The sequence below is a fragment of the Choristoneura fumiferana genome, chromosome 17, assembly GCF_025370935.1.
Source record: "Choristoneura fumiferana chromosome 17, NRCan_CFum_1, whole genome shotgun sequence".
NCBI lineage: Eukaryota > Metazoa > Arthropoda > Insecta > Lepidoptera > Tortricidae > Choristoneura > Choristoneura fumiferana.
In genome coordinates, this window is record NC_133488.1 from 11497190 (window position 1) to 11522195 (window position 25006).

Below are 25006 nucleotides of genomic sequence, written 5' to 3' on the forward strand. Positions count from 1 at the left end.
ACAGAGAAAAAAATACAAGGTGAGCAATAGGCGGCCTTATCGGTTAAGACTATATTAAAATCACCCTATAGCTGCAACTACAATCTATAACGTGATAACTTATAGTACCACTTTACAGCTTCGAGCTATTATATTTTTCTAATTTCTATTAAATCACTTTACTATCGTCAGTTGACTAATGTATTCAATTCACTCCATAGTGTCACCAAAAACTATTACTGTAGACCTTATAAAGCTATTATATTATACTCGTAAGACTCAAAGCTACTATTTGATTTATATTTATCGCCAAATTGTTTGTTGGGACCTTATCATACCTACGGCTTACAAAAATGCATCACCAATCCCATCTGCTTACATTGTTTATCTTTCACAAATTTTCAATACGTACACGTTTCCGGCGATGTTATTAACGCACACATAGGTACGTCTCGGGATGACGTCACGGCGCGGGGGTGAGGTCCCTCGCTCAACAGTTGGCCGGCTCGATAGAGCGGCGCGTGCGTGGACAAAGCAACGTCACATGGTGCCATCCGACCACGTTGCCAGTGCCCTGTCACTACCAGCGTTTCCTAAAGTTCCGCGAAACCCTAGAATTCGATAGACATGCGTTCTGTAAATGCATGACCGAAGTTCTGCCGATGGATGTGCAATGAGTGGAAAACACTATCGATAGTGCTTTAAACAAGGGTCCGATGGGCTAAGAGCTTGGGAACCTCTGCTATAGATATATATTGTCCGACACAACGTAAATTGCTAAGGAAATAAATGTAGTGAATACTATTGTTGAGATTGTAATAATTATATGTAGTGTTTCTAGCATTTGAGATTAGAAAATGTACTTTCAGGCTGCTGTACCTACTGTCGGCGGTGGGCCCGCTCATATGTGAATATCTACATACTTAGGTATAGCGATTGTTGAACGCGAGTAACAAATATGGTACGTTGCCTGGACTTTAATTTGCGCTTTAGGACAGTCAAGATTAACTTAACTAGGCTTCGCTTGCGTGAACCATAAGGTCTAGCAGTTGCTTTGAAATTTAGGGACTATGCTGAATTGGCGTGGGAATTCCTAAAATCCTAAAAATTATGGCATGGTATTTCTAAGTTGTATGAAGGAGTCCGTGTAAAATTTCATGTCTCACTCAGCAGTTGAGATGAAGAGATTTTACACGCACGCATGGGACTATTGAAATAAAATTTAACCTATTTTAAATTTTATATTCCAGCGTTTGCTAAGATGTCAGCTAGGATTTATCAACTAGAGAGCTGTTAATGATAAATCGCTTAATTAAGAAAAAGCTTATCCATTGATACAAAATCAATAATTGGAATAGACATTACGCCCCTTCACAAATCACGCACATACGATATTGCAAACGCATTGAAAACCTATTCCATAGCGTTACAAAATTCAACGCTGCAAAAAATCTGCGGCCATGCGGTGCCATGCGTTAGATCGGCAGCTGCGTCCGCGCGAAATATTTCCAATTTAATTAAGTACACAGACAGTGCCCAGATGCATGTTCAGTTTTAGACAGCCAATTTTATAATAATATTCATTCAAATTCCATCTGCTATTCACGCCAAAGCTCACAAAATGAAACATAAATCCCGTTCAATCTATTAAAATTGAGCGCTCCATTTGTTTTATCGTCGGTTCAATCAGTGAATTCATCTGAATTTACTATAATACTACGAGTACGGCGGTCTGTATCGATGTACAATTACAGGCTTGTGCGCTGTATTTATTTAATTTAAACGGCTGACGGTCTCTATAATTAATAGGATTTTGATTAAAAGTGTATTCTACTAATTAAAACAGTAAAGACACTGATGTTTTCATTTTAAAATCAAATTTCGATGAGACTTTGATGAACCTACCCACTAAAAGATAGACCAAATCTAGATTTACGACGAAAAGATTTTCATGATACAAATAGGAAATCCCATTCAAAGATTAACTCAATTAACGGAAATAATTAGATTGATACGAAATAATGGGAGGTGAATTTGGGCACCGCTCCTAATGGAATAGCAGAAATAATTAACTTAAGAGTCCGCACCTATAGCATTCAGAGTCCTATTTCTTATCGTTGGATGTTAATTGTTGCTTTGGACCTATTGTTAAACTTCGTGAGAGTGAATAAGACCTCCGTAATCATATTAAATCACAACCCCTAGTGGGCGGGAACGCCGCAAAAGGTTAGAGAACTTGATGAATTAAATGTTTAAAATAGAATATAACTTTTAGAAAAAGGAAGTTCAATACTGATGCTCCTAATTTTATTAACAATGGCTACGTGATTGCTTACGAGAAATGTTTGTTCGTGGACACCGACGTTGACATTCGGTTCAATGTCGTTAATTCCCGAGCGTGTTTAAAAGAAGATTAATAGCGGTCATCAATTTATCGCTCGTAGAGTGTTTGAGAGAAGGAAAAACATCGGTAGGTAGGTATTTAAGGGCGACAAAACAAAATTGTCAGCGACGAAATTCGGGCACCCTCTGTTTTCACTTTTCGTCTAAATTGAGGTTCGGCTCACTCGACACGACGTACAGCTTTGGGTCAAGCGTTCCTAAAAAAAATCGTTTACCAGTGCTCGGGCAAATTTAAATATCGGTAGCGGGCCCGGCCCGCGTCACTCTGGGATTAACATAATTCAACAAAAAAACACCCGCCCTTACGGCAAAAAAACAAAAACCGTTTTTTATCCATGTGCGATGGACCCGACTCGAGTCTACAATATTGGACAAGTTTTGTGGGCGAAATTGCGTTACGATTCTTCGGGGTCGTGCGTGCTCATAGATGACTAGAATAATCGGAATACGATACACTTTTTGTAATATGTACTTTGATCAAATGGGTAATAAAAATTGTACTGAATTTCTGCTGCTCTGGCTGAGCATAAGATTTGCTTTTTTTTTATAAAACAGAAAATTTAACACCCCTTTTTGAATAGGCCGGCTCTGTGATTAGATCAAATGCGAGTGCGTGAACTACATCCTGAAAGTATTATCTCCTCACATTAGTCGAGCCATGTATCCTCGGCGAGGGGCTGGGGTCCTTCACCTTCCGCCAGAGCCGAAATAAATCTAATTCTTTGGATGACAGATATCAGCAAGCCTTGTTTATTTATACTTTCACCCTAAACTATACGAGGGTCGCACATGTGGGATGAGGCCGCTCATTGTACCAAAATAAACTACGCTCGCTAAGTCAATAAGCTTCAGTTAAACTGGAAGCTCACAAATAAACGTTCTGCAAACGCTACAGAATTTTTAACGACGATGAATATTTGATTGACCATATCATGAATAAAATGAAACACTTTGGCTTCAAATGTAAGGGGCCGCGTAATGACTCCGCTCGACACTGAGAAAGGATCTACTAAAGGAAAACAGCCAAAAAGAAACCGCCCAAAATAAATGTGGTGCTTAATTTCATCTACAAAATTTTTCCTCGTAACGCATACATTTAAATACATCAACATAATCTTTAAGTGTATAACGTGCGTATGGAGGCAGGAGGTTTAACTGCCGGCCGCCGGCTAGATCCAGGAATATTAGTCGCGCAATGTTAGCCAGCGCCGAGCTAACTAAAACCATTGTGTAAACAACTAGGTACTCCAATGTTGTATTTATAAAAGCTAATGTGGACTCCTTTTAGTTTTTTACAGGTAAGTAAAGATTAATTTCATGGGTCGTTCCGTACAAGGGATAAAGTAGCACTTAACAAACAAAAAATGGTTAGTCCCTTTTACCAAAAAAATCGAGGTCTATTCAAGACTCGCCACGAGAACGGGACGCGACGAATCTAACAAGCTCCAGAATTGTGACAGGCCTGACAGCTGACATATTCTTGTCATTAATCAAGCCGGCAGGGCGTCGCCATATTTTGATTCGTGTCGAACGGCTGCCGAACGAACCCGGCCGCGACGCGTGCCGCCTCCACGAGTGTGTTACTGCTCCAACACATTTTGCTCTCCATGTTTATTAATATTTAAATCTATGTAGATTACGGACCGCTCAAAGAGTTGACAAAAATCTAATTCACACCTCAGCGTAGTAATTTTGGCTACAAAAAGGAGAAAAACTTCACTATTAACAAACTTTTCATCTCCTCAAAGAGCGAGAAAATGTAAATGTATACACCCAATTAAAATGTAGCTGCTGTTTATTTATAAAACTGAACGGCTGTACTCTGTAGCCTCAACTCCGTTCCTACAAATGCATTAAGTTAAATAATCAATGTAAAAATAAAGGACAACATAGTAAAATAATAAAGCAATTGGATCGTCTTACTTGAGTGCTAGGAAATGAGTTCTACAATGTACTTTATTGGCGGATACTTCATTCTTCGTATATGTAAATTACTGTAGTGGCAACAGCATAGCAACATAGGCAACAGTGTTGCAAAAGTAAGTGATCACGGAAAAAGCAGACTGTCTGTTTATTATTCTGCGAGGGCGCGCAATACGTGGCTGGACGCGGAACTACAGGACACTCGCCCGATTCGGATGTGCTATATCGGGTAAAAACGGAACTTGACGATTTATGTTCATTCATTATTAATTAGCTTTGATGTGAAAGGAAACTTGCGTACGAGTACGTTGCGGCTATTTGCTACGTCGAAGACCTAATCCTGCATTATGCATGAGCAACCTCGTTGTGTGTTACGTTACAAAAGTTCTAATACTTCCTATATGATCTACGATGAGAACATGTTTAAAAATCTTTATTCGTGCACCTATAAATCACATCTCACTTTTAATATCGGTTTAGTAAGCTTCCATCCTTACGTGCCCGATACCTTTTTTAGCAAGCAATAAATATCGTGTAGCCAGCCATAACAAAAAATATAGATACCTAAGTACAAAATAACACAACGTCTAGTGCCCCGGAATAACAAGGCGCATAAAAAAACAACATAAGAAGGAAACAAATCGCATAAGCGGAATTCTTTTTCAGATCCTGAAGTAAAAAAAGAGTTCAGCATCGAGGGCGACCATGAGATAAATCCCGGAGGAGAGGCGTCGTAATAAAACACGTACGACGCGAGCCGCTACATTTTATTTCAAAAAGCGATAAGGGCGCGAACGCGGAGAAATTCCTTTTACGAGATTCTTGCGGAGGGGGTGGCGATAGGTGGAAGACTGTTGTCGGAGCGAACACGCTCTTTGCGACATCTGGTTTGTGTTGGCGCCGCCTCGTAAACTCTACTGTGAATCCGCGGCGGCATTCCTCCACCTACCCGCACGCTCGCCGCCACGCCACCGCTCTCAGACCATATTGTCCGATTGAATAGCTCTATCTTTAACATTGTTGAATAAACCTTTCAACTACTACGTACGATAGCCAATGGGATGAAATCTAAGTAACTCCTAAAGGCTGTAAGCCTACACAGTTTTCCATTGAAGTATACTTCGAGTAAGCTATTTAAACCTATCACTTATTTATTACTCATTTGGTAAGTGTTGCTTTGAATGTAGAGTTAAAAGTCAATGTCGTTATGTTATAGATCGCTTAAATATTTATGATTGTTATAAATACGAGTTCATCTCGCAGGGGACTGGGCCTTGGTTGGTGGAGATTAGTTTCTAAGTGCATTTAACGTCGGAGGTGAACACTGTGGTTTATTGGTGGCGTCGTTGCCAGCGGCACTCGGTATAAAGCAGAGCAATATCGCCCGCACTCGGCGCGCTCTACCCGCTCGCTACGGTTACATTTTGTTTATGTAACAAACACATTTTCAATCTTATCTTATTTTGTCAAATAAATTTCAGGTTAGAGTTTACGATCGCTTAAAATATTATGAGCCCGCTGACTATCTATTATCTTTAAGAGCTGTTGCCTGAACATTGTGATAAGTGCCTATGCGTTTTATAAAACTAAATAATTTGGTTTCAACGATGCTAACGAATACGAATATAAGACGCCGAAGTCGTAAGAAACATTTCCCTTGTCCTCACTACGACAATCCCAGAGGATTACGATTATGAAAAAGAGTTGTCCCGTAAAGCTGTCTAAAACCAGTTCACACATTTGATTTATCGAGCGGGATTACTCACAAAGCCTCTTCACGGGCCGCGACCGGTGCGCGGCACGTCTCTTTATTTACACTCAAATATCAAACTTGTACATTAATTAGTTTCATGCAAATCATGATCCGGTGGCACTGCTTACGGACGAGAAAAGCATTAATCACGTAATATTGTTTATGTAATGCATAACGAGCAAGAGCGGTCGGGGCGAGCGTAGAAATTGATGGAGTGCTGTCGACGCGCCAACTTCCCGGTTAATTATCCGGACCGGCACCGTTGGCGGCGGCGGCGGTGCCGCACTGCCAGCCGGCCGTCCGCGCAATGACCCGCTGTGGTTACCAACAACAGATACCCCACAGCCCTCTAGTAATCCTTATTTTAAACTGCATTAATCTATACCTATATCGTGTTTTTATTGATTTCCGTCAACTTCGGCAGATAGCTCAGTTCATTGATAGAAACTACCTGATAATACTTTGTTAAAGATTAAATTATAAAAATTACAAACTTGACAAGTGACATTGACATGACTCATAAGAGGCACATCATAAAAACTCGGTTTATTTGAACTAAATAATAATATTTTTTTATTGCCATGCTAAGTAGTTACATTTACAAAATTTTATCCTTCTTTTGCTTAAAATGTGTGAAGTAAAAAATGTTGGGAAAATGCTTTAGTTACGGATGTTAAAAAACGTCATAAATTAAGAACCTTTACACTGTTTAACTGTGCATACCTAATTATTTATCTTAACTCTTGATTATCTTTTAAACAGTAACAGTTAGGCCACCAGTGTTTTGGAGAAATTAACTTCATCGGACTTGTTGAACGTTCTCTTAAAGGAAAGCTTAGCTTAAATGGAAATCAAAACTAGCACGGTGTACAGGTACTATTGCTTTTTACAACAACATAAAACATCGCTGGGTATTTCATCGCGTTAGGTTTCGTTTGCAGTTGCAATTCTTAAGCGGCTTTATAAACCGTAATCCAGGATCTTTCTACGAAAGGCCTTTTCAGAAACATAAAATCTACAGTTGCCGACAGGCTCAAAAAGAATTTCAAGTTCTTGTGCTTAAGTGGTTTTTCGAAAGACTGCTTCATAACTATGTTTAAGCAATTTGTCTATAGTTACAAGATATCGTAACATGGATTCGGGATAAATCAGGCAGTGATTAAGTAATCACGTTACGTAAGTACGTAATTTCGATTGCGAAACTTTGTGAAAAAAAAACTGTTTTTTTTTTAGTTTTGTTTTACATGCTTCAATACAAGTCAACGTCAAAGATGTGAATGTCATCTGTTCCGGTGAAAAATCAATGCAAGAATTCATTCGGACTTGCCTAAATACCGGATGGAATATTCAGCGTTCTTGCTACTAATATTGTTACTGCATCGTCGTAATAAACTAGTACCTACGAGGCATACCATCATAATCTCGGTCTCTACATTTTCCACTGCTGGATACGATCGTCATTTCAGTTCTGTATGAGTGGGCTTGAGCTGTCGTTCCCACGCGGGCCCTGTGCGGATTAGGAACTCCACGAATTGCTTCGCAGCTGTGTGCAGGTTTGTCAAGGATATTTTATTTCACCGTAAAGGTCGTGGTAAAATTGAAATGAATTTTTACACATGAATTCTGAACACTCAGAGGTGCGAGCCCGGATTTGAATCGAGAATTCTCTGCTAAAGACGCCATAGGTCAAACCAATAGGCTACCACGGTCTACGTGGTTTGTCACGTAATTACTGCCGTATAGCTTTGTAAATGTGATAAACGTTATACCTAAGCTCACACGCGCACTACTACGGGACTGCTCGTAATTTTGCACGTAAAGCGCTATCATTAATTTGTAAATTATTCCTTTATTACGTCGCGAAAGGAGTTAACATTTTTGTAGTGACGGAAAAAGAAAGATTAAAAACACAATTTAACAAATAATTGTTTTAAATCTACCTGTTTGAATCGCATGGGCTCTACAATTTGCTATTTTATTTAGATCACCTCGAGGTCTGAACCTGATAATTATTTCGAATCTACTCGTTAAATTGCATGGGCTCTACAAGTTGCTATTTTATTTAGATCACCTCGAGGTCTGAACCTGATAATTATTTCGAATCTACTCGTTAAATTTCATGGGCTCTACAAGTTGCTATTTTATTTAGATCACCTCGAGGTCTGAACCTGATAATTATTTCGAAACGTTAAATTGCATGGGCTCTACAAGTTGCTATTTTATTTAGATCACCTCGAGGTCTGAACCTGATAATTATTTCGAATCTACTCGTTAAATTTCATGGGCTCTACAAGTTGCTATTTTATTTAGATCACCTCGAGGTCTGAACCTGATAATTATTTCGAAACGTTAAATTGCATGGGCTCTACAAGTTGTTATTTTATTTAGATCACCTCGAGGTCTGAACCTGATAATTATTTCGAATCTATTCGTTAAATTGCATGGGCTCTACAAGTTGTTATTTTATTTAGGTTACCTCGAGGTCTGAACCTGATAATTATTTCGAATCTACTCTTAAGGATAGGATAGGTCTACAAGTTGTTATTTTATTTAAATACGTACGTCTGAACCTGATAATTATTTCGAATCTACTCGTTAAATTTCATGGGCCTACAAGTTGCTATTTTATTTAGATCACCTCGAGGTCTGAACCTGATAATTATTTCGAAACGTTAAATTGCATGGGCTCTACAAGTTGCTATTTATTTAGATCACCTCGAGGTCTGAACCTGATAATTATTTCGAATCTACGTTAAATCATGGGCTCTACAAGTTGCTATTTTATTTAGATCACCTCGAGTCTGAACCTGATAATTATTTCGAATCTATTCGTTAAATTGCATAGGCTCTCAAGTTGTTATTTTATTTGGTTACTTCAACTGAACCTGATAATTATTTCGAATCTACTCTTAAGGATAGGAAATAGGTAATAAGAAAAGATTACATTTTAGGTAAATACGTAACGTACTCGTATTTACACTTGTATACTTAATTGCCAGACCCCTTATGCTGTGTGTCATCACGACCGACCACGGTCTTGAGGGCGGTAAATAAGGAATAACGAACGAGAGTCTATTAGAAGCCCAAAGTCGAAGGGCTTTAATGAGTCGATGTTCGTAATTCTAATACACCGTGCGACATACAATGTTTTTAACATTTACGAGTAAATTTAATTTTAAAAAAAAAAATGTTACTTTGCAAATTAAGGATCATCTCCGCGGCGTATTTTGCGGCGTGGGTAGCGTGCTACGCCGTTTATCTCGCGTATTACTGCGCGCCCCGTCAATGGTTTCAACACATTATTGCGGCAACCGTCATTACTTGAAAATGCTAATTAACAAAATTATTTAAAACCTACATATTCATATTAAGTGGAATTACATCCAAGATTTAACCATAGTTACCTACTAACAGTCAAGTTTAAATAAAGCTTGGACAAGAAAGAAATAATGAGATTTACCACACCTTAAGTAATAATAAAACTAGCACTAAAACTAAGTTACTTGGTAACACAACAGGAAAATAATTAACAGTGTAGTATAATTTTTTTCATTTATTTTTCAAATAGATAAGCGTATCAGCCGGTATCAAAAAACTGAAAATGTTTTTGTGCAGCTTTACTACTTATATTGCGAAAGATTGAGCTGCGTTAGCTAGTAACCCAAGATGTGCTGAAGTAAGACGAGCTTTGCAAATAACACGTAATTCACTGTAAGTTTAGAGTACTTCTTTTCTGTTCGTCGTTTATCTGTAGAGTGTCTGGTACCATTTTCTAGGTGCTGGTACTGCTGTAGCAAGCTTAACAATATTCCTCCATTCCTATGACAGCCGCCTTCCTTTCTTGCTATAGTGGTCCCTCTATTGCTGCTTTGACTTGGTCTGTCCATTCATAGGCGATCTACCTACCTCGTACTTTAGGTAATTACCTGTCGGTTATTCCAATAAAATAAAATAAAATCCCACTATGTTATTATAAATGTGAGTTTGTAAGGCTGTTTGTTTGTTACTTCATCACGTCTAAACCATTTAACCGCGCTATTAACCTTAAATTGGCAGTGTGCCACATGAGTCCCATCATTCAAGACTATCTTTTTGTATTTTTTTTATGTGGAACTTTTTTGGACTATGTACAAGGTACTTTTTTAAATTTTGTCAATTTAAGGGTTAAGATAAAATTCGGTATACATATAGTTTGCGTCCCGGAAATGGGCATAAGATAGTTTTTGTCCCGGAATATTGCAAAGTTCCCGCGGGATAGCGATAAATGAATTCTATGCGTACGGAGTCGCGGGTAACGGCTACAGTATGTTATAAATTAGTACATTGTGTCTTAAGGGCGGTAAATAAGGAATTACGAACGAGAGTCTATTAGAAGCCCGAAGTCGAAGGGCTTTAATGAGTCGATGTTCGTAATTCTAGTACCACCCGTGCGACATACAATGTTTTTCATCACATTTTCGAGTAAAATTTTATATTTGTAAAAGAAAAAATATGTTACCTGGTGCGGCGTATAGGGGCTAGGCGCCGCGGCGTAGGGCTGGGGTTGCGGCGGCGGGTAGCGGCAGGGCTGCGGCGCGTACGCCGTCGCGGCCCACTGCTGCGCGCTGCCGCGGTACTGCGCGCCCGCGCTCGCCATGCGCGCCGCGCACACAGCGCCCGCGCCCGCGCTCGCGACCGTCACTGCGCCCGCTGCGCCGACTGCTGACCGACAACCCCCGGTGCTCTGGAATTAAACAAAACCCTTATGTTAACAACCTGAGGCCGTATTTTCTCCCGGACTTCTGGAAGTGGATCAAATTTGACATCCAAGATTTGAACCATAATTACCCTACTAACAGGGCAAGTTTAAATAAAAGCTTGGACAAGAAAGAAATAATGAGATTTACCACCACCTTACAGTAATAAGACTAAAACTAGCACTAAAACTAAGTTACTTGGTAACACGACAGGAAAATAATTAACAGTGTAGTATAATTTTTTTCATTTATTTTTGGCAAAGAGAGTAGAGCGTATCAGCCGGTATCAAAAAAAAATGAAAATGTTTTTGTGCAGCGTTTACTACTTATATTTTTTAGAAAGATTGGAAAGAAACTGCGTTAGCTAGTAACTCCAAGATGTGGGAAGGGAAGACGAGCTTTCGTTTCATATATCACATAATTCACTGACAAGTTTAGGGTATTCTTCTTCTTCTTCTTCGTCGTTTCACTCTTGACAGAGTGGTCGTGGTCATCATTTTCTAGGTGCTGGTACTGCTGGTAGCAAGCTTAACAATACGCCTCCATTCCTCCCTGACAGCCGCCTTCCTTATGCTTGCGTGTAGTGGTCCCTCTATTGCTGCTTTGACCTGGTCTGTCCATCTCATAGGCGATCTACCTGGTGGCCTCGTACTTTAGGGTATTACCTAATCGTTTTACACCAAAAGGGTCACAAATCAGTTGATATGCGAAAAAAGAGTCATCGATGGAGAATATACCTAATGCAAATAGGAGCTCGATCTACATCCTGTAATCTTTTGCAAACAAAATTAATAAGATGATTATTTTATTGTTTCATTAAATCAAAAATTCCATGATTTTCAAAAACTAACCAATTCTGAAATTGGAAACCTAAGAACTTAGCTGCTAGCCGCGTTTTGCTGCGATGTCCAAGCTTAAGGTATTACGCACGCTACAAAGGCCTTAGCAGGCTACATTATTTCGGATATCAATCCGTTTCGCATTCGCACACTGGATTGAAACGGAGTTTGCGACAAAAACTAGCTTACTATGCTTAGTCTTTCAACCAAAGATATTGGTTTCAGTTTTAGAACTGTATCGCATCTGAATTCCAATTGCGCCACGTTTGCATCGCTCAGAAAGGTCAGCGATGAGTCAATGACCTTTAATGTTAGCTTTAATTGTTCCAAGTCTCTAAATTAACGCGAGGAAGTTCTAAATGTACTGTGACCGAATTTAGATATCGAATATTACCTCGTCAGAATTCTCCACATAGAAAAATGCTTTCTGACGAAAATAAGACCGCGATAATTTCTAAACCAAACAAATAGGCACTTAAATGGCTTTATTAAAAGTCTTCTCCTTAAGTCTAACAAATGTAATTAAGATTTTAATGGGTAAAAAACTTTAAGCAACGACGTGCATATATAGTCGATCATAAGGCATATTCTGGGCGGAGTCAGTTTACCCACACACATCTCACTGTCAATGCACGGCTCGATTTGTAATTTATGCACCCAAATTAACAATAACTTAAGGTATATTGACACAATAATTTCATCACGAACAAAGGTTAGAGAAGGTCCTCCGAGGTGTTTAAGACAAATTAAACGTTCGCTTCGTTCACACGGAGCGGCAACTTTCACTAAAGTGCTCATTTATTTAGTTAACATACACCGCGCAAATGATACGGGCCTCCACGCGTCGAGAGCAGAAGGCGTCAAATTACAAGTCGTTGTCCTCTACCTCTACTATCTCCTTTTAAAGTAAACAGTTTCGTTTCTAAGAGCCAAGACCGCTCAATTTCTACAAAGTTATTTGAATAAGATTTTCACTTAAATTAATTTCTGTAGAAATTGGGAATTATTTTTTACATTCTTCAAATTTCTCTCTTGTGCGTGAATAAAAATATATTGGGCTGTCTAACTAATAACATGGTCAACTTGATTTCGTTGAGTTTTTACGAAAAATAAACCAAATAATAGAGATGTATTCGCTTATTCGTATTTCGTCGTTTGTCACATTTAATACTATAGCCACGCACGATCATGTCAGGCGAATACAACCACAAAACCATTTAGAGTATTCATTGATTTAAAACCTGCGGCTCATCGAGCACCGGTCATAAAAGCTTTGTTTATTAGGTACGCGTATCTCCTTAGTTATAGAAAAGCCAAAGACCGACTAGTAATAAGCAATAACGGTATTCCAATCCAATAATCGCGAAGCAATTTAGAAACCCGTATAAAGTAAATACTAAATATATAATGGGTCTGATTTACCGCTCTCACGCATCAGATATCCTTGCATCTGTGTAGTCGTAGGCAGGGCGGTTGCATCACAACTTTGACGCAGACATATTACTGTAAAGTGCCGAGAGCCGTGTCTGCAGACTTTCGCAAACGTCTAGCCCAGCTTACGTGTACTTGTGCATGACTGGTAGGCATATACTTATTGACGTCTCTAACTATCGGCACGTATTTATGTATTTACTATAATCAATCCAATGGCTCAAATGGGGTTAAAGCTAAATTGCAGGCGGTGTGATAAGGTAACTTAAAATGTTTTCATATTCGAATGCTTTCATCATAATATTTGACATTTTAAGTACCTTCGAGCTTGTTTAAACGTCAACACGAATATTTGCTCCAAGTCTTCAGATGAGGGGTAAGTGCAAATACGAGAGGGTGGCATAGAGAGCGGGAACGGGGCGGTAGTTGGAAACTAAACCGTCCAGAAGCCCATGGCTTTTAGGCAGGCACAGGCCGGCGATGGGTTATGAAATTCTTCTAGTATAGGTACTTGTTATTCTGAGGGGGTGCGTTCAACGAAAATGAGATTTATAGCGGCAATAACAATGTATAATTTCACCCGGCGACCCCCATCCTCGGACTTAATTATTTGAGTCACGGAATTCGAAAAACCGACTAGTAAAGCCTCAGGGATCAGAGCTTTGTTGTCGTTTTTCTCAACGTCCTTTATTCTTTTATAACCACTTATTTTTTTGCTAGAGTAAAAAAAATAGGTGAGTATGGCTGTAAGGCGATAAGCCGGCAATCCGCTTAGCGAGCGTGTGGCACTACCCCCTATAGGTTTAAGGTGAAATATAGATTCTTAACGAAGGTGACTGGTGTCCTGTTGCCTTTGCAAGACCCAGCTCCGGTACACGTACGTATGAATATCTTACGACTGCTGTCGTATCAGCCAACCATCTAGTTAAGAGAGGGTCGCTCCAATCGGTCAATGCTATTAAATTGCTTTATTCACTAAAACTTCCCCAAGGGTTCCTTAATGTTAATAAGCTAATGTTTAAAATAGATAGCAATAAACTTTTATGGCTCCTCGTTTAATACTTTCCCCGAGATTTGACGATAACTTTATTTTAACGGTCCATCCCGAATGAAACTTTAGTATTTTAGTGGAATTATCTATAGGGGCGTAGAAGTCTGCATACAAGCAGCTGTATTCATCAATTCGCTCGGCATCTGTCATTACGGTAATAGAAGTTGGATTAGGTACAACGCTTTATTATTTTGATACGCGTCATGAATAACGCTATATGAAAGCGTAACTACAAATTTTATTAAGTTTAGTGATATTTAGGTAAGGTGACCTGGGGCTATTGTAGCTGGGGGGATATATTCTTCTCGGCCACTTTACGTTGTGTTCGCCAGAAGACTGTCTTCACACAACACACATGAACATGGCGAACACGGCGTCTTAAGGACGCTATCTGACGGCTCAGAAAAAAATCCCCCCAGCTGCAATAGCCCCGGGTCACCTTACTTAAAAACAAGTGGAATCCGAGGATGTACTTCAGTATTTATTTTAATTAGGCATACTCGTTATTATTATCACAAATGTTTGATAATCGAACTATAAATATCTTCCGTTGCTATTTTATATCAGCTTCATTTTATGTATCTGTTAAAAACATGGTTAAAACATCAATAATGTTAAAAACGATTACCCTGGTATAAGAACTTGTTTCCGTCAGTTGCTGTAGTCCAAATAACGTAGGTAGGTGCAGCTGTGCTACTACGAAATTCGAAAATCGAAGTTCGTATCGTATCGTCCCGCTGACGCTTATATTATTTAATACGAGAGTGAGAGGGACGGTACCATACGATTTTCGAGTTTCGTAGCAGCCCTACAGTTGCCATCAGATATTTCGGAGCGGCCGATGTGGTCAAAAATATTGGAACATGCACTATAGTGTCTCAAGCCTATACAGTCCTTGTTTCGATATTTTTGATCTCCTTGACTGCTCCGAAATATCAGATGGCGACTGTACCTACCTATTTAACTGTAGGTATGGGCGCTGTCAATTGGATTATTGACGTCAATAAAACGTGGCTATTTACTCATCACCAGATCCATAAGTTATTCAAAACGATTACATAGGCCGAAAGCCAAGACAGAAAATGTATTTCGGTGAATTTTTAGTCTCTATTATCTGCGGGTGGGTGCCTACCTACTGTCTAGCTAGGATGTCGAGTGGGATCACTGGCGTCGCCGGGACGCGACGTCTCGGCCTCGCCAGGCGCAGCTTATTGCCCCCCTCCCCCTTTGGACCTAAACCCTGAAATTATATGTAATCGGAAGAGCTATTCCGAAAATGGATCTTGTCCTTCGGCGGTCACTTTGTTTACAATTTCCCGGCGCGGTTCATTAAAGGCTGTTTGATAACTTTACGGAATGTTGAAATTTAGTTTAGTTTTAGTTTAGAGAAGATGAACCTTGTTATTTTTCTTTCTTCTGGTATCTCTACAGTAAGATATAGCTTTAGGTATAAATCAGAGTTTTATTTTAAATTTCTGTTAACTGATGTAAGCGTTATATAATTATACCGCTTACTTCATAAAAGCATGAATGTTTAGTAATATAAAACTGATATATCTTAAAATGATTTAAGTAACTTCTTTTCTTGTGGATTAAAGTAGCACTATCTCCTTAACCGACTCTCGTGGTTTCGGCAAATATTAATTAAAATGATATAATAGAGGCAATTAACTAAGAAGCAAGCAGCTATGTGCTAAGCCTTAATGGCATTACGCTTTCGCAGATTCCGTTAACCGAAACCGAAATAGCTTGGTCGCTGTTCTTGTGTACGGGTAAGTAAATTTAATGTTGTCACTTTACGCTAGCCAATAAGAGGCAATAAAAGCGTTCACATTCCCTGGGGCCACGGTCTCTTCGAGTCATAGTGAGAGCAACTGGGCTTGAATAAAGTGAAGATTTAAAGAGCGGCGGTTGCCACGTATTTTACGCTCGCGTGCTTTTACTTTATCCTGAGTGGCTTGTTCTCGACCTTTTATTGTAACTTGCGAACGGAGCGGCGCTCTTTAAAACATCGTCGGGATCGATTAGGCAAACCAAACACATAAATTCATCTCAGCCTTATCGCTAAGTGTTGTACTTGCTTAAATTTTAAGCAAAATGAATAGGGATCTTTTAAGGGTGCTATACCCAAAGTTGCTACAGGGCTGAACTTTTAGAATTTATGCATAGATAGACACTTGAAATATTTGCGTAGTTTGTATTAGTTGGACCATGCACTATACCAAAAAAATAGCTGAAGGGGTTCTTATAAAAGAAACGTGTATTTTCTAGTATGGTGGTATGAAACAAGAGTCGGAATCACATGTGACTGATTTTTTAAAAATAAAATTTTCCGTTGTATATAAACCCTCGTTAAGTACGTAAAGATAGCAGGAGAAAACAAGAGTCAATGAAACAATTGAACATCGAAAAGTATGAGCGTATCTTTCTGCTCAAACAAATATAAATCTACTTTAGAAAGGCTGGTGTTGTAACAATGGCAGTTAATTGATACATTATTTTATTAAATCTTCTCAAGATAGTCTATGATTCGGCACTAGCAATCAGCCGGCAGCCGCTGACAAAAAATATCCCTGTAATTTAAGAAGCCGTTCTTTGTAATGAAAGCGGCGAGTGAAAACCGTGGAGTGGGCGATAGCAGACGGGGTCAATCCTTCGTTGTGACGGCTCCAAATTAGAGCCAGCCTCAGACATTTCAACTAGTTTCAGTCGCGTCTTTAGCCTCTCCCCACTCCACCCCGGTCTGATTGCCAACAGCTCATAGTCAGCCGCAAACAATACGGCGACACAGGCTTAGCTGTCTAATCGGAATGCCGAATACCGTGCCGTCCGCGCCCAAATTGTTACTCTGTCAGACGATGTAAGTAATTTGTACCGCGTATTCCGTGTCAGCTATGCTCACCGCAAATCAGTATCAATGTAAATTAATAATGGATGAGTAACTGTCATTTAAGTAAATATAAGCGTCTGTAAATTATTCGAGACACATCTATAGCGACCAATGATATAATATATAACGTTACTCAGAAATAGTGCAGTATAAATAAAATTTGATTTATTATTCCAAGTAAATAGGTACCTAATTCAGCACCAGTAGCATTTATAATGGATGTTCATTATTATTAATATATTTTATTTATTTGCTCGTAGGTAAGTGATTAATGTTTTACTTAACCTACCCCTTACATTTCGTATCGCGGTTGGAAATACTTGGCGACAGTAAACATATTACTACGATCATTCATTGTATGCCGAGCTAGGGTCTATAGCGTATTTATCAGATTTGTAGAGATCGTTTATTTTATTCTTTGACTATTTTTTGCGCAGTATAATACAATGCACGCGCAATAAAATGAGTTGGCAGAACTATAGAGACGAGACGCACAACTTTCAGACGCCATGCGGCAAATTACAACGCATTCACCTCAATATCTACCGCAACAGTCGCATACTCGTATACCTACGGCGACTTTGCGCAGTTATGTGCGCTTTTACGGGCAGAGTACGTACAATGTTTCCCTTGGTGTGGGTATTTGTATTTAAACCGTGGAAGTTGAGGGTCGTCGTTTCCGAGGCCGTTACAGCTATGCACATTTCTTCTTTGGCCATGGCATGATGTCACCCGATCCGAGGCGGTGACGCAGTTGGCACATGCCGGCAACTCGATCCGGAATACCGATCCGCTCGTATCATGAGCGGCAACAAAGCAACGATACGTAAGTTTTTTTTTTTACAAAATTGCCTCCTTCTTTTTTCCCGAGTAATGTACGAGATGAGTCTGTAAAATGCACACAGCGTGCCATGACTGCATCATTACGTGTGGTAAATAAAGCTCGCGAGTGCTAGAACAGTGTGGGGATATTATTCAGCAGTTTTTGCTGCGGCCGTCGGCACATTTGTATGCGATTCGCTTCGGCGCGGCGACGGGTGCTCGCGAGATTAGCGGCCACAACAGCAAATGTCTGTGATTAAACAGTTTCTGTTTGGTGGATAGCTTTTATTTTTGTGAGCTATAATCGCGAAATATTGCGGACTGGGCTACATGAATGAAAAGTCACTGTTATTATTGTGCAGTCACCGTAAAAATGAGCTAACACCTTATTTTCATGGGAGTTAAAAGTTTAAACGCGGCTGGACACTTTATGGAGCATTTTCGCTCTCTGTACCTACTCGTGTACTCGTGTTTAACGGTTGTGGTGCGTAGCACGAGTATGACGCATGTTGCAGTGTAGAATACAATCTCGGTAAAGCCTTCGGCTAAGGATTCTAGCACTAGCGCGGTGCATGCACACACACACACACACTGAGGCACGGAGTACGCGTAGGTATGTGTGTCGTCTCGGGTGTGTTGGTGAGGCGCGGAATGCGGCCGCGTCCTTCGACGTACGTACGCCGGTTCATTTGCAGACAGGCGCGCAGCGGTTCTCTTATCCAGACAAATTTATTGCTTTCCAATTATTGCTTAGATATTGCGAATTATTTGCTTTTATAGCCTCCAGTAAGCGAAGGCCAAATTGGTTGAATGGGTTTTGGACTGTAGACGGCGGCTTACAGCTAAAATGTGGTTGTTTTATGTTCCTACGAAGGAATGTACCTAATGCACACTAATGCACAGTAAGTATAGTTGCTAGAATGTTATTCTTACTTTTGTTATTGCAATCAAAACTTTGAGAAGTATATACTTATAGCTATTCCCTATTAGCTATAGCTCTAGCTATTCCTTATGCCCTGTTTCTCTGCTAGTTTATTGCATGTATTGCAAATAACCCATTTCAATTTGTGAAATATAACAAAACCTGTTATTTATTCACTTTCCTTGTCAGTACGTAAATTTCCTTTATCACTAAAAAAAGGATAGCTTTATAGCGAAGTTTAGCCAAAATTTACTAATTAGGAACCAAAATAATGCTAATATTGCAAAACTGATTTTGCAAGACATCACCTAACTTTAAGCTACTTAGTAGGCCATAGTTTCGTACTCAGTCAAGTTGTTACTGTTAGCAAAACTTTTTTTTTTCAGAACTGCAACAATGTACGACGGCTTTATAGCAGAGAGACTGAGTAAATTCCGCTAAATGAGCATGCATAACGTACGCATGAAATTAGCTTCAGAACTAAACGAGTCTCATACCCATGACAATTAATATCAAGATACCATTAATAGCGTAAATGGGAGCAAGACTGGGTCGCCCGAGCGTTTGCATTGCGTCAGTAAGAAATTCTGCGATGGCGAGGTCATTATCATGTCTTATTTACCCCATACAAGTACCTACCAGGCTCGTAATGTTCGTTATAAATCATGACGAAATTGCAGTACGTGACGTGAGAACTGTGAATTGATCGCGGCATGACAAGTCATTTTAAGGACATATTAACTTTTAAGTACTTGGCAGTGTCCATATTTATTGTACTGACGTAACATAGAAAAGTTAAAGATATATGTATACTAATACATGAATATGAAAGGTATATGTTTACGAATATGTTGCATAAAATCGAAGCTCATAATTTCGTTTCTCATAGCAACCTTGAGCAGAATCATCATATCACCGAATTACTTTTCGCATATATTTTTTCTCATAATATCATTTCTCATAATTTTGTAAAGCAGAATATTAACATCACATAATAACGATGAGAATAATATTTATATGTTCGAATAGTTGCTACGCAGAAAGACATCTCATAATATTACTTTACATAAGAATAAATTAATTGTAGTTCATAAATTAATTGTAGTTCTATATTAACCTAACCTTTATTGGCAGCAGTAAGATTCTGGCGCTACGCCGGCCGCTGCCGCGGCACGCTCGCTTCGCTCGCTCGGCTCGCGCGCTGTTGTGGTCGCAGTTCTGACGCTTTGCCTACTGCTGTTATAGCACGCTTACTTTGCTGGCCTTACTTTAACCTTAACCCATTCTTATTGCAGCTGTTAGTTCCTTTAACTATGCCATTACGCCATGTTAAAGTCAGCGCTATTTAAAATTCCGTGACAATACAATAGTCCAAACTAGTATTTCGCTATGCTATTATTATTATATTATAAATTGGCGATACAATGTTCTGCTATTTAATATTCTGCAAAAGTATCATTCGGCTAAAAAAAATATCAGATACCTGTTATGCGAAGTGTATTTCGGAGAATCGATATTATGCAAGATAAAGGGAACCCGTATAAAGGAGGTAGGTAATTGCTGGAACTACTATTTCATGATTCATTCGCTGATCGAAAACCACTATCCTATATTGACAAAGTTTTTTTTTTATCCCGGAAAAGTGTAAAATTAGTTACGGTTAGTTGAATCCATCCATGTCATATGAAGTTAATAACTGTCATTGGTATTTATTTAAGTTTACCCCTGCGTATATCTTTCCAGTGAACACAAAAGACCTCTAAGTTAAAGTAAATATATCACGGATCCCCTTATTCAAATTGTCGATCAACATACTAGGCATGTATTAAGTAAGTATTAGTTCATTAATTTTCTGACGGTGAACTTTGCAGTATCATGCAGGGAATATGAGGAACGGGCGCCGGCGCTCCACCACAGAGTACGCTACTGCGCCTGGTCGAAATTTATGGCGGGCCCGTGTGCAGAATGCAGTAATGGTGACCGTACTTTGCCAAACTATCGCGAGTATGGCCGTTAATATGAATATTACAAATTCGTTCCGCGTTATTGCAAAGTCTTTGTAAGTATAACATTAATTTTAAAGTATTACATTAATTAATCATTAATGCAACATTGTACCTACGTGAAACGCAGAAAATTATTTGTAAGTTTAATTGTCCATTGCTATGGTGTTCATAAAGCTTTTATTACAATCAAGCCTTATCTAATTCAGTAAATCTATACCGATATTATGATACGTACGAAACGGGTAATAGTGAAGGCAATAAGGACCCTTAGGAAGGAATATGATCTTAGGAAAATGGGGAGCGGGTGCGATGAAATGAAGGCACCTGGCCGAAGGTTATCAACAAGGGTATTTCCTAGATATTGGTGATCTTCAAGGGGACGGACATTATCATTATTAGAATAAGCTACCTGTTTAAGAATAAACCAGGCCTAAGATCACCTGCATTCGTAGACGAAACCCTACACAATTGCAGGTTCATAATAAGGTAAGTAGATAGATAAGTGTCATCATGTCACTGTAGCTAATCGGTTATCTATAACAACGAAGTAAATAAGTAAACTATTGCGAAATGATTAGGATGCTTTATCGTTGTTGACTAATGTGTTAAACAGAAATTGATTCAGCAGGGCTACTACGAAACTCGAAACTCGAAGTTTGTATTGTACCGTCCCTCTCGCTCTCGTATTAATTAAATAGTATAAGCACGGCACGACACGAACTTCGAGTTTCGAGTTTCGTAGTAGCCCTGCAGCCTCGAGCATTTGCACTCGTGACGTCACAATACTTCTTACGCTTAACAAAACATGTTATCTTCCTACGTCTAGCGTCTACACGTGTAATCGAGTACTTGACAAAATACGAGCACATACATTAAAGAAAACCGATTATAGCTTAGAGGCAGTAACATTTGGAATAAAAGCAGAGATATACCATAAGCCAATGTAGGTTAAGACAGGTAGACTTTAAGGTTAAGTTAAAAAAAACACTACTCAGCCAGGTCTGACTGTAAACAAATTAGGTAGAAGTGGTTTTGATTTTATCTGATAAAAGTTTTTGTGAATAATATTAATAAATAACAAAGAAGACTTTTAAATACCCCATAACAATGTTCTTTGTGCGATGCATCCAACGTGATTCATCGGCCGCGAGCCATTACTCAGTGTTTATAAAATTAATTTAATGTGTTTAGTACTTCGTAAACACGCACTTTAACTAGGTGACGCGATTAATCGCTTTTTGTGTGTTTTGCTCTGTTTACAATAAAGGTACAAATAAATATCAAAATAAGTATCATGGGACACTTGACACCAATTGACCTAGTCCCAAACTAAGCAAAGCTTGTACTATGATACTAGGCAACGGATAAACATACTTATATAGATAAATACATACTTAAATAGATATTAAACATCCAAGACCCGAGAACAAACATTCATATTAGTCATACAAATATCTACCCCGGCTGGGAATCGAACCCGGGACGTCAAGCTTCGTAATCAGGTTCTTTAACCACTTGGCCGTAGGATTGGAAATCTACCCATATAATTAATTTAAGTATTAAATACTTATGTTGTTATGTGTAACGTGTTATTTTCATAAATCCGTTAAAGATATGGACTACTTTGTGATTAAAAGTAGACGACAAACAAATAGATTATTGACTCATAATTGACTACCTACCTATCAGTGGTGTGGCGTCGTAAGAATTCGAATTCCACTAGGTTGCCTGTATGTTTTACTTGACATACCGATATACTACTCGTACCTCCAAGGAGTTGCATCCGATGTCATACCTACCTAAGTAAAATACGTTTCTCTCACTCTCCGGGTTGCTCTAACGAAAATGTTCACGTCACGCCACTGCACCTATATTCCCAATAAATAATTATTACATTTAAATATTTAGGTTAGTTTGAAAAGATCCCTTTTAGGGATAAGTTCGCCTTTGTACTCTTTTATTTTGTTGTTTTCATTTTGTTTTATTCTTGTGCTTTATGTACAATAAAGTATTTACATACGTACATACATACATTATTGTCTACGGAAGGAATTCTGCACGCACACCATGTGTCTGCCGATTGTTTGTTGCAAATCTATTAGAAAATTAATCGTCCACTGTCATTCAATTTACAACGTGTGACAGCTCAAAACAAGCCTCAACAGATGGTCATTAAAATTACCCGAAAGTTTCAAAAGGCATTGTGTGCAAAAACGTGTCCCCCGATAACGATTCGTGGAATAGAGGAAGCGTAATCCCCGCGAGTTGGGATTATTGGCAAACTAAAAGCAGTACAATAGATAAGAGCGCCGAGTGCCACAATGGACAGAATAACAATGCCTAAGTGTAGGGCGATTGTGACGGTAGTTATCGATTTCTAATCACACGCCCCCGCGTCGGCATGGTGTCGCGTATTCTGAGGGACTGATCGCGTTACCTTCCCTCAGGCACGGGCGGTGTGAACATCCAACAGACACGAGCTTAACTTGTTGCTCGATGAAATATGAAATTTACTTTCAAGGGCAATTAATTTTGAATACCCTTAGTGTTAGAGGTGAATTATTCAGCGTTTTATTTTCTAAGCCACACTTTTTTTGCATACTTAATAGTTTACCTACTATTGATCGGCAGATTGGATTTATAGAAAGCCAAGTTAAGCCCGGTTACATGGATTTAGTGATACCATCGAGTGCCCGTAGAATGTGCCCTTTCAGCGTGCTTTAATAGTAAACTTTCACGAAGCGTTAATTGAAACGAAAGATTGTAACTATAAAGAAAACGTGAGAAAAATTGGTGAGTTATTTCCAACTTTGAAATTCAAGAGGGCAATTACCTCTTTTTATGAGGTGAACATCTGACTGAACAGATAATTTAAGTGCCGATTTTTGGACGTGAAAGTGCGGTCATTAGAGTTTATTTGTGTATTTTTCGTCCGTATCGATTTGAGCGAGTGGCCGGCATCGGGCGTCATTCGTCAGCGCCGTCAGCCGCCTATTAGTGATCCATTGTGCTGATTCCCGCTCAGATATATAGGACTCACGCCATGTTCCCGTCAGGCGGAGGACAAGGCGATTAATGGACTATTAGCTCATTTGCTGGGTCCGGAACAGAAACCCGTGTTTTAGAAAATACGACCGGTCATTCCGGAAGTATTTCTACTGGCTCCGCTACGAATAAATAAAAAGTCAGGAAGCGTAACTCAGAACAAATTCCACACAAAAAGTGGCCATACCTAAACCAAAACGACCTATGATTCAAATACGAATCAATTTCAAGGTTGCAAATAGACGTGCTTGTTGATTGGTTAAAATTCAGAAACAAAGCAGGGATTGGTTGGCTCGCGTGATGCAATGTCAGATGCACAAACTACATAGACAACTGGCGTTCAGACGGATCACTTCTCACATCAAACGTTTGAATGACGTGTCATATATTGATAATGACAGCTTGTTTTTAATCGACTTAAAGGAAAAGGAGGAGGTTATCAATGGGGTTGTATTTTTATGGCTGTTACCACAGAACTACATCATTTATGAACCGATTTGGAACAAAAAAAAATTTCGTTTGTATAGGAATACCTCTAATTAAGTCCTATAGAAACAAAATCAGGATCTGATGATTGGATCCTAAGGAAATCGAGGGAACTCTTCAAATATTGTAGGGACACCTATGGTGTGTATGATGTTCACCTCATAAAAAGAGGTAATTGCCCTCTTGAATTTCAAAGCTGGAAATAACTCACCAACTTTTCTCACGTTTTCTTTATAATTACAATCTTTCGTTTCAATTAACTCTTCGTGAAAGTTTACTATTAAAGCACGCTGAAAGGGCACATTCTACGGGCACTCGATGGTATCACTAAATCCATGTAACCGGGCTATTTTGGATCTATTTAAGTAGTAACTCGTGCATTTGCTCTTGAACATCATCATTTGATGAAGTGGAACTAATGATAAAGACAAGTGAAAACCACAGTTGACCACCGGAGTTAGGTACTACTCAATAACAAGTATTTCACGGGTTTAATTATTTTAACACAGTTGCTAAGCAATTTATGCTCCTCGTAATGCATATGGTAAAATGGAACGGGTGGTGAAGCACCAGGACTCTTGAATAATGAACGTCTCTGCATCGGAAAAAGCAATCTTTCGTAATAGGTGATAAGCAGTTGACAGTTGTTTTGTGAAAAATATAAAGACTGTTTGTACCTATTGTTTGGGCGATACTACAGGAAACAAGAAAGTATGAAGA

The 25006-nt window shown here is 39.1% G+C and overlaps 1 protein-coding gene across 1 annotated transcript in view; it reads right to left on the reverse strand.

Moving 5' to 3' along the window:
• Positions 1–25006, reverse strand: part of shep (RNA binding motif single stranded interacting protein alan shepard) — a 169399-nt gene that overhangs the window by 22283 nt on the left and 122110 nt on the right. The window contains 1 exon segment of the mRNA XM_074099713.1: positions 10557–10781. Coding sequence (XP_073955814.1) covers positions 10557–10781 — 225 coding nt within the window.